The sequence below is a fragment of the Bos javanicus genome, chromosome 22, assembly GCF_032452875.1.
Source record: "Bos javanicus breed banteng chromosome 22, ARS-OSU_banteng_1.0, whole genome shotgun sequence".
Taxonomy (NCBI): domain Eukaryota; kingdom Metazoa; phylum Chordata; class Mammalia; order Artiodactyla; family Bovidae; genus Bos; species Bos javanicus.
The window spans coordinates 50081922-50094569 of NC_083889.1; the positions used below are offsets into that span (position 1 = coordinate 50081922).

General features: G+C 58.9%; 3 protein-coding genes across 6 annotated transcripts; all 3 read left to right on the top strand.

The window, feature by feature from the left end:
- Positions 1-25: 25 nt before the first annotated feature.
- Positions 26-6008, top strand: HYAL1 (hyaluronidase 1). 3 transcript variants are annotated; one of them, XM_061396843.1, is made up of 4 exons: positions 26-3123; positions 3598-4521; positions 4891-4980; positions 5075-5163. In XM_061396843.1, the coding sequence occupies exons 1-4, from the start codon at positions 3103-3105 to the stop codon at positions 5141-5143; spliced, it is 1104 nt and encodes a 367-aa protein (XP_061252827.1). In that variant the 5' UTR covers positions 26-3102; the 3' UTR covers positions 5144-5163. The 3 variants fall into 3 exon arrangements, with proteins under 3 accessions (XP_061252827.1, XP_061252826.1, XP_061252825.1); XM_061396841.1 differs by having other exon boundaries at positions 1609-3123; positions 5163-6008; XM_061396842.1 differs by lacking the exon at positions 4891-4980 and having other exon boundaries at positions 5163-6008.
- NAA80 (N-alpha-acetyltransferase 80, NatH catalytic subunit) lies at positions 5565-9655 on the top strand. The gene is made up of 3 exons (XM_061395651.1): positions 5565-5573; positions 6635-6841; positions 8507-9655. The coding sequence occupies exons 1-3, from the start codon at positions 5565-5567 to the stop codon at positions 9452-9454; spliced, it is 1164 nt and encodes a 387-aa protein (XP_061251635.1). The 3' UTR covers positions 9455-9655.
- On the top strand, positions 6765-12545 carry HYAL3 (hyaluronidase 3). 2 transcript variants are annotated; one of them, XM_061396851.1, is made up of 4 exons: positions 6765-6841; positions 10367-11277; positions 11631-11720; positions 11839-12545. In XM_061396851.1, the coding sequence occupies exons 2-4, from the start codon at positions 10384-10386 to the stop codon at positions 12112-12114; spliced, it is 1260 nt and encodes a 419-aa protein (XP_061252835.1). In that variant the 5' UTR covers positions 6765-6841; positions 10367-10383; the 3' UTR covers positions 12115-12545. The 2 variants fall into 2 exon arrangements, with proteins under 2 accessions (XP_061252835.1, XP_061252836.1); XM_061396852.1 differs by lacking the exon at positions 11631-11720.
- Positions 12546-12648: the final 103 nt, after the last annotated feature.

The following is a 12648-nucleotide window of genomic DNA, read 5'->3' on the forward strand; positions in this document are numbered from 1 at the left end:
AGGTTTGAGCTCAGAAGTGTCTCTGTGAGACTCTCTGCTGGGGACTTCTCATCTATAACACACGTTCACTGGGATCTGCAGGCCCGAGCTGCCTGCTCTAGCTGTCCTGCCAGGGCACTGGCCACTGGGAGCGGAGGGAGTCCCTTTCTACCCCAATAGCAAGGACCTGACGTTCTCCACATTGACTGGAAAGCGACTGGGTCCAGCCTTCTGTGGGCAGGGCCCTTGTGCTGCTCCTAAATGGTGCCGTATCCCCAGCTGGGCTGGTGCCAGTCTCCTCGCCTAGCCCACCCAGGGAGAAAGTGGGAAATGGATGGTTGATCTTCCCTGGCCGGGCAGGTAGCCAGATCGCTCCTCCCTGCTATTCTCAAAGGCAAGGGCGTCTCCTCCACTCCCTGTTCTCAAGGGCAGTGGACTTCAGCCACACGCACCTCTCCCCATCTGGGTCAGAGTCCTCCACCGGGTACGGTCAGGGGAAGGCCAACAGGGCACTGGGATCTGAATCATGAGGCCCACTCCCTGTTCCACTGCAAAGATGTATGATGGGGTGAGCGGGGGGCTATCCTCAACAGGCAGCTCTGGCCTGGCCATGAGAGAGCGTAGCTTTTCCCCAGCTGTCCCAGGGGAGAGAAGGAGCGGCTGGAGCAGTCAGACCTGCTTCACTTCCTCTGCTTCTGTTGTGAGTTACCCTGGGTGGGGCGCTGCCCCTCCCTCCAGCCCTGGACCCACACCTGGATTCCTCCCATCCATATCAGTGAGGACTGAGCCCCTGCCCTCAGCTGACACCGACTCTGGGGAGACAGACTCAGAAAACTGCCACGAGGTGAGGAGGGCACCCCTGCTCGGGAAGTCTTGACACCACCACTGGGACTCAGGAAGCAGCCTCGAGGAAGGGCTTTCTACACTGAGTTTTGAATGAGGTGGGACAGTGATGCTGGGAATGAAGCACGGGCAGTCTGGAGGAAGACAGAGCACAAAGGGGGCTGCAGGATTAGAGGCGGGGGTGTGTCTGGGGGTCTGCCACAGGCTGCTCTAGAGTGGCAGCAGGCCTGATTTTGTCTGAGGGCGGTGACTGCCACCTGTTCAGTGAAGGCACTGAGCCACACGCATGCCAGGGCTGGGCGGGGTGCACCCCGGAACCACACCAACAAAGACAGCCATCCTCAGGGGTAGTTGTTTGGTCACGGAGCTGTATCCAGCCCTTTTGTGACGCCATGGACTGTAGCCTGCCAGGCCCCTCTGTCCATAGGATTTCCCAGGCAAGAATATGGGAGTGGGTTGCCGTTTACTTCTCCAGGGGATCTTTCCAACCTGTCTACTGCGTTGATTCTTTACCACTGAGCCCCCGGGGAAGCCTATATATTCAGGGGTATGATGGTGTAAAGGGAGATGCACAGTGGATGCTAAGACCAAGTCAGACACTGGATAGTGGAGAATGTTCCACAGAGAAGCATGCAGGCAAGAGGAGGGTGTGGTTAGAGCTTGGGGAAGCCATCCCCCCAAATCCAGAGAATGCTGGTGGGCTGGATTGTGCCGATTGCAGCCACAGGTTTCTGGGGGTAATATAGGAGTTACCTCAGTTTCAGGAGGTAGGGTGGAGCTTTGGGGAGAGGGGGTCAGGGGCTACCTTGATGGTCTCCTGTGCCCTCAGCCCTTGGGAGTTGTGCCAAGCTCTCTCATACTAATGCTTATCCCTCAGGGACCCTGCATTCTGAACAGTCCCCAGCTACCACCGTCGTCGTTAGATCCCATGCTTGGGTCTGGCTGGTGTGCTCACAGCCCCCAACACTGGGGCCCTCCTCCCCTTCAGCCCTGCCCACTTCATCCTAGCCAGCCTAGAGGACCAGTCCAGACGGCAGCCAACTGTGTCCCTGTTGCAGTAACCACCGTGCTGGGGGGCCATAAGCTCAAGTTCAGACTGGGCTGTAGACCCAGGCAGCGCGTTCCCCTGGACCAGGGATGTGATGCTTCCTTCACCCAAGTCGGGCAGGCAAGCCTGGGCCTGAGCACCTCGAAGGTCTCAGTTACTAGCATCTGAATCAGCAGACAAGGGAAATCACAAAGGAAAGAACAAGTGTGTCATCACTGATACCCTCGTGCTCCTCCGCGTGGCCACAGAGGCATGGGGTCGCGTGGTCATGAGACAACAGGGTCTCAAACACACCAGGTCCTGGGCACCGGGTCCCACACTTGCACATGCCCACTCTCCTGGAGTTTGTGGAGAGGCCCAGATGGTCACTAACTGGAGCCTCATAAAGGCACAGTCGCTGAGCCAGCACGCACACTAAGGGTGACTGCGCAGCCCTGACTTCAGCACAGGTCCCTAAAGCAGGGGCGACTTACCCACTAGGCACAGCAGGCACAGGGCCACAATATGTGTACAGGCCCGCAAAAAATGTTTGAATTGTAATCAGAAGAAAAAATACATTAATATAATGAATTCCGTCTAGATTATACTGTCCTTATAGCAATTTAGTTGTTTTTTACTACAAGGTTGTGAGAGCTTAGTTCCCTAATCTGAACCCCTGCCCCCTGCATTGGAAGGGCAGGGTCTTAGCCACTGGACCACCAGGGAATTCCCTTAAAATGTTTTTTTTTTTAAGAAAGGCGTCAACAAAAGCGAAAGTGCCTAGTGCCCACAGATGTCATAATTCAACTCTGTGGGGAAAGCACCCAGACTCCAGTATTACAGACGAGCCTGCCCAGTGGGTTCTGCCACTGAGACAGACCCCACGCACTGCCTCCGCTTGCACCCCATCCCGAATAAACCCACCCCAGTCCTGCCACACAAAGCCCAGCCCCAGTGCTGACAGAGTGGGAGGGGCCACTTCCGGCCCAGTCCCACCTCCTACCCAGGGCTTTTTTTTTTCTTTTTTGCTAGGCGTGCAGGGGTGGCTTAGCTGTCTGGCCCAGCCCTCTCACCCGGGGCCCGCCCCTCAGCCCGCCCCCAAACTGGGTGGAGTGACCCCCTACAAAAGCTCAGCGTTTCCAGCAGCAGTTTTCTTCCTCCAAGAGTGTTGGTGCGCCTGGTGCCAGACTTAAGGAACAGAATCTTGCTGATGCCTGCACAGGCCCTCGCCCTGGGGTCAGGAAGTTTGGAGAATGAGGCCTTTCAGCCTTGAGGTCAGCAGGGACAAGTGGGCAGACGAGGGTGTACAGAAGGGCTGGGTTGACCTTTCCTGCGGCACTGAGCGTCCCCTTCTCCAATGGCTGGCCAGGATTCCTGGCGGAAGAGACAGGGACGCCCCTGCCTCCATCCGTCGGCCAGCCTTGGGGCTGAGGGCCTGGCTCTCAGCCAGGCTTCTCAGGACAGATGTCATGGCTTCTATGGCCCCTGGGGAAGTGGGAGTGGGCGAGCTTAAGCCAATACAAGACCTGTAAGGGGGACCGAGGCCGGCCCAAGAGGCAAGTCGAGTGCGCCATCTAGTGGCTCTGTTCCCCTCAATGCCTCTCCTTTGCCCTCTGACCACCCTGAGCCCTGCAGGTCCATACTTACCTGAAGCCAGAGCAGAAGTGGATTAATAAGGGACTTGTCCTGCCTGCCCTCAGGGATCAGAGAGTTCAAGGCCTGCTCTCTGCTTTGCCTTCCCTGGCCAGGTTTCCCTACACCTGCCCTGGGCTATGGCAGCCCACTTGCTTCCTGTCTGCACCCTGTTCCTGAACTTGCTCAGCATGACCCAAGGCTCCCGGGACCCTGTGGTCCCCAACCAGCCCTTCACTACCATCTGGAATGCCAACACCGAGTGGTGTATGAAGAAACACGGCGTGGACGTAGACATCAGTATCTTTGATGTGGTGACCAACCCGGGGCAGACCTTCCGCGGCCCTAACATGACCATTTTCTACAGCTCCCAGCTGGGTACCTACCCTTACTATACATCTGCTGGGGAGCCTGTGTTTGGTGGCCTGCCCCAGAATGCCAGCCTGAATGCCCACCTGGCCCGCACATTCCAGGACATCCTGGCTGCCATGCCTGAGCCTCGCTTCTCAGGGCTGGCAGTCATTGACTGGGAGGCATGGCGCCCGCGCTGGGCCTTCAACTGGGACACCAAGGACATTTACCGGCAGCGCTCACGGGCATTGGTGCAGAAGCAGCACCCAGACTGGCTAGCTCCTCGGGTGGAGGCCGCAGCTCAGGACCAGTTCGAGGGGGCTGCAGAGGAGTGGATGGCAGGCACCCTCAAGCTGGGACAAGCACTGCGCCCTCAGGGCCTCTGGGGCTTCTATAATTTCCCTGAGTGCTACAACTATGACTTTAAAAGTCCCAACTATACAGGCCAGTGTCCACTAAACATCTGTGCCCAGAATGACCAGCTCGGGTGGCTGTGGGGCCAGAGCCGTGCCCTCTACCCCAGCATCTACCTGCCTGCAGCACTGGAGGGCACGAAGAAGACACAGATGTTCGTGCAGCACCGTGTGGCTGAGGCATTCCGTGTGGCAGCGGGTGCGGGGGACCCCAAGCTGCCGGTGCTGCCCTACATGCAGCTCTTCTACGACATGACTAACCACTTTCTGCCCGCGGTGAGTCTCCTGTGACCCCACCCACCCAGGACCTACCTTGCCAGGCCTTAGTCCAGCACCTGAGGCCACACAGCCCTGGGGCACTTTAGCCTCGGGGCACCTTCATCCATTCCCTTTCACATTCTTTGAGCACCTCCTGTGTGCCAAGTTCTGTGCTAGGCACAGACAATTCAACGTTCTTCAGAAAGAAATTGTCCCTGCCTGCATGGCACTCACAAGCTAGAGGGAGGCCAGGCTTGCCTCTGGCCACCAAGGCTAGAGCAGCCCCCGGTGGGGGTTATGAATTATTTGTCCCATCCAGTAGTGATACAGCAGCCTGCTGTGGGAAGCCAGGGAGGCCCCCTCGGAGCTATTCTGTCCTTTTCTCAGGAGGAGCTGGAACACAGCCTGGGGGAGAGTGCAGCCCAGGGTGCAGCGGGAGTGGTGCTCTGGGTGAGCTGGGTGAACACAAGCACCAAGGTGAGCTCAGGTCCAGGATGGGGGTGAGGGTGGGGGTGGGGGTGGGGCTGCCAGGCTGCCAGGGGAGACCCCAGCCCACCTTTTACTCCTGCAGCCTTGGCTGGCCAGGAGGCGAGTGCTTCAGTGTCCTAGGTGGACCCATGCATGGCCACGGTGTCCCTGATGCGCCCCTCCCCACCTAGGAATCATGCCAGGCCATCAAGGAGTATGTGGACACGACGCTGGGACCCTCCATCCTGAATGTGACCAGCGGGGCTCGTCTGTGCAGTCAGGTCCTATGCTCCGGCCATGGCCGTTGTGCCCGGCGCCCCAGTTACCCCAAGGCCCGCCTCATCCTCAACTCCACCAGTTTTTCCATCAAGCCTACGCCTGGTGGTGGGCCCCTGACCCTACAAGGTGCCCTCTCGCTCGAGGATCGGTTGCGGATGGCAGTGGAGTTCGAATGTCGCTGCTACCGTGGGTGGAGGGGGACACGGTGTGAGCAGTGGGGCATGTGGTGATTGGCATGGGCACGCACTGAGTACCTGATGCAAGCTGGGCCTGGCTAGGTAGGGCTTTCCCAAGTCCAGGCAGTCACAGGAGTCATGGTTACAGTCAGAAGTCCACTCAGCCAGTGTCATGAGCATACACCAGTGTGCACACCTGCTTACAGACCAAGATAGCTGCATAAGGACACGGTGTGAGCAGTGGGGCATATGCTGATTGGCATGGGCACACACTGAGTACCTGATGCAATCTGGGCCTGGCTAGGGCTTTCCCAAGTCCAGGCAGTCACAGGAGTCATGGTTAGGCATCCAGTCACAGGAGTCATGTCAGGCATCCACCCGACAGAGTCAAAAATACTTCCTCTGGAGACGCTGAGTCAGTCTTCAAACAGAAGCAGTCACAAGCACTGACATTCGGGACTTCCCTGGCCATCCAGTGGTTAAGACACGGAGCTTCCACTGCAGGGGGCACGGGCGGAGACTAAGATCACGCATGCTAAGCGGTGCGGTTAAACAAATAACAAATAAATAAACTGACATTCACTGGGCATCTACTCTTTCCAAGTCCTGTGCTAAGCATTTTAAGTAGGCTAACTTAATTGAAACTGAGGCACACCCAGGGAGGGTAAGCACTTTCCCCAAGGTTGCACAGCCAGAAAACAGCAGCTGAGATTCAAGCCCGGGCTGCCTGGCCAGAGAGGTACAACCTTTTGTCTCCTACTGATAAGTCGATGGTAACCAGCTCTGCACTGCACTCTGAATCCATTCAGAGGATTCTAACGTCAAAAGCTGTTGAGGGCCTAAAACGTCTAGGCGCTGGTATCCAGAGGGTACAGGAAAAGTTCTTTTCTCTCACTCAGATCTGATGTGTGTCCGAGGGCGGCTGCTTCCCAGTGTGGGGCCCAAATTTGAAGTAGAAGCGCCACTTGATTGTTTTCCACGCCGTGCAGGAGGGATAGCGTGAGCCCAGACAAAACTAAACTTTGGGCGAGACCTATCAGGCTGGGGCGGGGCGAGGACGGAAGCCCAGCCAACCCGAGATGGAGTCAGGCTCACTGGGAGCGAGGCCAGGATAAACTAGGGTGGGAGGAACAGAGCTAGAGGCCCGGTAAAGACCCAGTCTGCGTCTGGTCGGTGTTATGACCCGCCGGGCCAGGGGCGGGGCCTAGGCGGAGGTACAGGGCGGCCGGGGCGGGGCCTGGCCGCCGGGAAGACCCAGGACTAGGCTGTGTGCCGCGGGCCGGGACAGCTGCAGTTCGTCCGCCCTACCGCTAGGGGGTGAGCGCCGAGAGCCGGAGGGGTCCGAGCCAGAGACAACGAGATACCGATCCAGGAGAAGCGAGGACGCGGAGCATCCCGGAGCCCGGCAACAACATGTCAGTACTACCCCGTTCCCTGCGCGGCGTTCGTCTTCACTGTCCCCCCGCTCTCCCCGTCCGCTCCGCGCGGACAGTTCTCAAGTTGACTAGCCGCCCCGCACGCCCTTCTTGGGTCTGTCGTTCCCTCCCAAAGCATGCCGAGCCACACCTGCCCAGAGTCTAGGTTCCGAAACCCCCACCCCCAGACTCCACGGTTTGTCACCCACTGGGAGGAAGAGGGAAATCGAGGCAAGAGAGACTGCCGCCTCTGTCGGTGGACCCGGGAGCCCCGCCCCATAGTGGGTGGGGTCGGCATACAAGGGGTTAAGTCTGTGGGGGAAGTCTGGGGTTCCAGGCCCAGGGGGCGGATCCTGGGGCTTCCTCCCTCCAGTCCAGGGGTGCAGCTGCTGGCGGAGGTGGCTGATGCAGGTGAGAGGCTTATAGCCCTCTGAGTGTGACGGAAGGGGTGTGAGGGAAGGGGGCTGCCTGTTAACTGACCAGTGTGAAATTGGCCTCAAGCTCACAAGGTCTTCCTGGGGAGGTGGGGATGGGGAGGGAGCCAGCGCATCCCCTCTGAAGCAGGTGAGTAGAAAGATGGGGCCCAGAGGCCACCTGTCGCTAGAAATCCCCCAGCATAGACCCTCCTGCCAGCAGAACCTGAGGTGGGATGGGCAAGCAATGGAGTTTGGGGGCAGGAGGTCTGAGCCCCCAATCTGCTAGCCGTTAGACATCCCTGTGGGTGTAGGAAGGAAGCTGTGGTTCTTATCTAGAGTGGCTACGAAACAGACCTGTGGGGAACCAGGCTTGCAGGAGCCACGTTGCTGTATGAGCCAGGCCACTTCGGAGGGGCAGTTGGGTCCATATGCAATCAAAGTGTACCAAGCTGGGCCGTTTTGGCGAGGGAGCCATGGACTCTGTCCCCTAGGCAGGGAAAGCAGTCCAGGGAGGGGAAATTTGAGCCTGATGGGTGGATGAATGGCAACCCAGGATCTAAGTGGCCAGCATGGCCCAGATGTTCAAAAAGTCTAGGACTTAGAGTAGGGAGTAGGGAGAGGGGAATTCCTGGGGTAACTGTGTTTTCTTCAGCGGTAACCTGAGGTTAAAGCAGGGGGTTGTGGCATCTAGTTTGCATGTTCTGTCTGATGGCTAGCCAGCTGCAATGGTGTAGGGCTGGATCTACTGTCCTGGGGAGGACAGAGTGGTAGCCGGAGCAGGCTGGGGCCAGGCCTTTTGAGTTCTTGGGCCCAGCCCTAGCCTTTAGCCCTCAGCCTCCATCCAGTATAAGGCAGAGCACCCTGGACCCATCCCCTGTGCGCTCCATCTGAATCAGCGCTTCCAAGTATAAGGGATGGGATCCTCCAGGTCACCTGGGCCATCAGATGAGATCCAGGATGCATGGCCCTCCCTAGCACTCTGTCAGGCACTCCCTGCCCCAACCCCATCCTCCCTTCTGGCACAACCCAGCATGGCTGTTATCCACAGGAGCAGCAACGTTGTGGTCTGAGGAGATCCCACAGCCTGGAGACTGTGGCCTTAATCCCCTGCCTGGCCCTGAGCCATCTGTACCCCAGGAGATGACCCTGGATCCTGACTCAGCTGGGCCTGGATCCTACATGTAGGCAAGAACTGACTCTGAGCCCTGGCTGAGGCACGCTGATCCATAGCCTAGACACTGTGCACCAGGTGGGGCCGATCCTGAGTACCAATCCAGCCCAATTGACTCTGGATCCTGCGTGCCGGCCAGAGGTGACCCTGAGATCCAGCCTGGCCAAGCCGACCCTGGATCCTACACACCAGCCAGAGCTGACCCTGAGCCCCAGGCTAGCTGAGCTGACCCTGGTTTCCACATGCCATCCAGAGATGACCCTCAGTTCTGGTTCAGCTCAGCTGACCCTGGATCATGCACGCCAGCCAGAGGAGACCCCAGTCCCCAACCTGGTTGAGCTGACCTTGGAGCCTGTGCACTGCCGACCCGAACTCCTGGATGCCTGTGCCGACCTCATCAACGAGCAGTGGCCCCGCAGCCGCGCCTCCCGCCTCCACTCCTTGGGCCAGTCCTCAGACGCCTTCCCTCTCTGCTTGATGCTGCTAAGCCCCCGACCCATGCCAGAGGCAGCCCCCATTGTAGTGGGCCATGCCCGCCTGTCCCGGGTGCTGGACCGGCCCCAGAGCCTTCTAGTGGAGACCGTGGTGGTGGCCCGGGCACTGAGGGGCCGTGGTTTTGGCCGCCGTCTCATGGAGGGCCTCGAAGCCTTTGCTCAGGCCCGGGGCTTCCGCCGGCTACACCTCACCACCCATGACCAGCTGCACTTTTATGCCCATCTGGGCTACCAGCTGGGTGAGCCAGTGCAGGGCCTGGTCTTCACCAGCCGGCGACTGCCTGCCACCCTGCTCAATGCCTTCCCCAGGGCCCCCTTTCCCCGGTCACCCTGCAAGGTCACCCCTAGCCTGACTGCCCAAGCTGCCCCAAAAGTCCCCAAGGGGTCATCATCGCTGCCACCCCCTCCCCTGCCTGAACCCCTGACCACCTTACCCCCACCTCCAGCAGGGCCCCCTCCACAAAGCCTCCTGGAGACACAATACCAAGACCTGAGAGGACGCCCCATATTCTGGATGGAGAAAGACATCTGAGGCTATTCCCAGGGCAAGATGCTGTCTTTCTGGGTCAGTTGACTGCCCACAACAGTAGCAGCTTCAGCCCACTGGCCATCCCTCAGCTTCTAGCCCCTGAGGGCAGCTTCCTGAGGCATGTTTCCTGAGTGCCAGTGGAGATGGCACCATGGCTGTGGCTCAGAGCTCTGTGTGGCTGAATAAAGGCTTGTTGGGTGTGTCTGTGACAGTGTATTTGTTGACCCCCACCCTCACCTCCCAGTCATTTCTTAGGTCCGCTATCCCTGCAGGAGCCCCCTAGTGCACCTTGGCCTCAGGGCCATGGATGGAGGGCAAGCCCTTGCTTCTCTCACTCTGCCTGCCTCAGGCGTCAAGGTGTTTCTTTCCACCTTCACTCATCACTGTTCGCTGAGCACCTGCTGTGTGACAGACCCTGGACTGGACACAGGCAGGGAGGAACTAGACAGATAGGGTGTCAACTCAAGGGATAGGGCAGGCGTAGAGTGACAGGGCCTCTGCTGGGACAGTGGGAGCTCAAATGTCCTCACTGCACTTGCGCCAGAAGATGATGTCATAGCAGAAACCTGAGTGCTAAGTAGAAATTAAGTCAGGCAGAGTGGAAGTTGAGTGTTCTTGGGGCAGGAAACAAAATGGGCAGAGGGAAAAAGGGGACTTGTGAGAGCTGAGGGTGGGAGAGGTGTCAGAGGGCACAGTAGTGCCATGGTAGAGATGGACAACACGGGAAGGGAGATGCCCAGGCCAGCTTGGGCTGGGGTTGCTCTGAGAGGTCTACGAGACCCCTTAGGAACCTAGCTTTCCTTACCCCCCTTCCTTGTGAGGAGGAGCTAGAGGAGTCTTCCCAGCTTGGTCTGCTGTGGGGAAGGCGTGGCCATGGCCATGGACTCTTAAGCTCACACCCCTTCTCTCCTGCAGGTTTCCATCCCTGGGGCATGACCATGCAGCTAGGCCTGGCCCTGGTGCTAGGGGTGGCCCTGTGCTTGGGGTGTGGCCGATCCTTGCTGCAGGCCCCTGCACGCCCCTTCTCGGTGCTGTGGAACGTCCCTTCAGCACGCTGTAAGAACCGCTTTGGCGTGCCCCTGCCACTCGAGGCCCTGGGCATCTCAGCCAACCGTGGCCAGCATTTCCACGGCCAGAATGTCACCATCTTCTACAAGAACCGGCTCGGCTTCTACCCCTACCTTGGGCCAAGGGGCACAGTTCACAATGGGGGCATCCCACAGGCTGTGCCTCTGGGCTGCCACCTGGCACGGGCTGCCCATCAGATCCGCCACAGCCTGTGGCCGGGCTTCGCTGGCCTGGCAGTCCTGGACTGGGAGGAGTGGTGTCCACTCTGGGCTGGGAACTGGGGCCGCCGCCAAGTCTATCGGGCTGCCTCCTGGGCTTGGGCACAATGGGTATTCCCCAACCTGGATCCCCAGGAGCAGCTCCACAAGGCCCGTGTTGGCTTCGAACAGGCAGCCCGTGCACTGATGGAGGACACGTTGTGGCTCGGCCGGGCGCTGCAGCCCCAGGGGCTCTGGGGCTTCTATCGCTTCCCAGCCTGTGGCAATGGCTGGCGTGGTACGGCTTCCAATTACACGGGCCACTGCCATGCTGCTGCCGTGGCCCGCAACACCCAACTGCATTGGCTCTGGGCCGCCTCCAGCGCCCTCTTCCCCAGCATATACCTCCCACCCAGGCTACCACCTGCTCACCACCAGGCATTTGTCCGATACCGCCTGGAGGAGGCCTTCCGTGTGGCCATTGCTGGGCACCCACATCCCCTGCCTGTCCTGGCCTATGCCCGCCTCACACACCGGAGCTCTGGGAGGTTCCTGTCCCTGGTGAGTGAAACTGAAATCTACAGGTCTGATGGGGAGGCATGACATTCTCTGAGTGGAGGGGCTGAGAAGCCCCTCAAAGAGGCTCAGGGCCAAGGGGCCCTCCTCTAGAGGTGGAATCAGATCATGGCAGTGAGCCATGAAAGTTCTTGAAGGTAGCTGCTGCTGCTAAGTCGCTTCAGTTGTGTCCGACTCTGTGCGACCCCAGAGACGGCAGCCCATCAGGCTCCCCAGTCCCTGGGATTCTCCAGGCAAGAACACTGGAGTGGGGGCAGAGAGCTGCTAAGCCAGGGCAGAGGTAGGGCCATAAAGGAGCTGGGCACTCCTGCCCTGGCTTAGCAGCTCTCTGCCCCCAGGATGAACTTGTGCAGACCATTGGTGTGAGCGCGGCACTGGGGGCAGCCGGCGTGGTGCTCTGGGGGGACCTGAGCTTCTCCAGTTCTGAGGTGATCATTGCCCCACCTCCAGCCTGCCACACAGCCCATGCTGGGGTCCCAGAGACAGGGAAAGACCATGGCAGGGCCATGGGACAGGAGCATTGATACGTCCCTCCCTTGTCCTCAGGAGGAGTGCTGGCATCTCCATGACTACCTACTGGGCACCCTGGGTCCCTATGTGATCAACGTGACCAGGGCAGCCGTGGCCTGCAGTCACCAGCGGTGCCATGGCCATGGCCGTTGTGCTTGGCAAAACCCAGGACAACTAGAAGTCTTTCTGCATCTGCAGCCAGATGGCAGCCCTGGAGCTTGGGAGTCCTTCAGCTGCCGTTGTTACCACGGCTGGGCTGGCCCTACCTGCCAGGAGCCCAGGCCTGAGCTTAGGCCTGAAGAAGCACCATAAAGCCAGGAGTCACCTGCCCCTGACTGTCTTGTTCCTGCTGCCATTTTTCCAGTCCTGAAGGGAGGACTCTGTCCCCCTCTTGTTATATGTAGCTTATTGTCACTTCTCCCATGTACATACCCCACTTCCCATAGCACCCCTGGGGAGTGGAAGAGGCCAGAAGAAACACACCATTTTAAAACCAGAGGCCCTCTGAGATCACCTGATCCTCCTGACATGAAAGCAGCCCCAGGAAAAGTCAGTATGCCAAAAGGTTAAGGTTGCCAGCCCAGGGCTCTGTTCTACACCTCACTGAGTCTGCGCAGAGGTCACAGGAGACCCGTCCAGGGATGGGGGAGGCGGCCCCCAAGGAGATTCTGGCTAACATCTGCTAAGTGCTAAGCTGTTCCCTCTACTCTGCTTTCATCATAAAGTTACTTTTTCTCTCACTGCCTGAGGTTTGGCTGGTCCCGAGTTCTTCCAAACCCACCACCCTTCCCGTGGTGAGCGTCCTGCTGCAAAATGCAGACATGCGGGTCCTGCGTGGTGGACAGC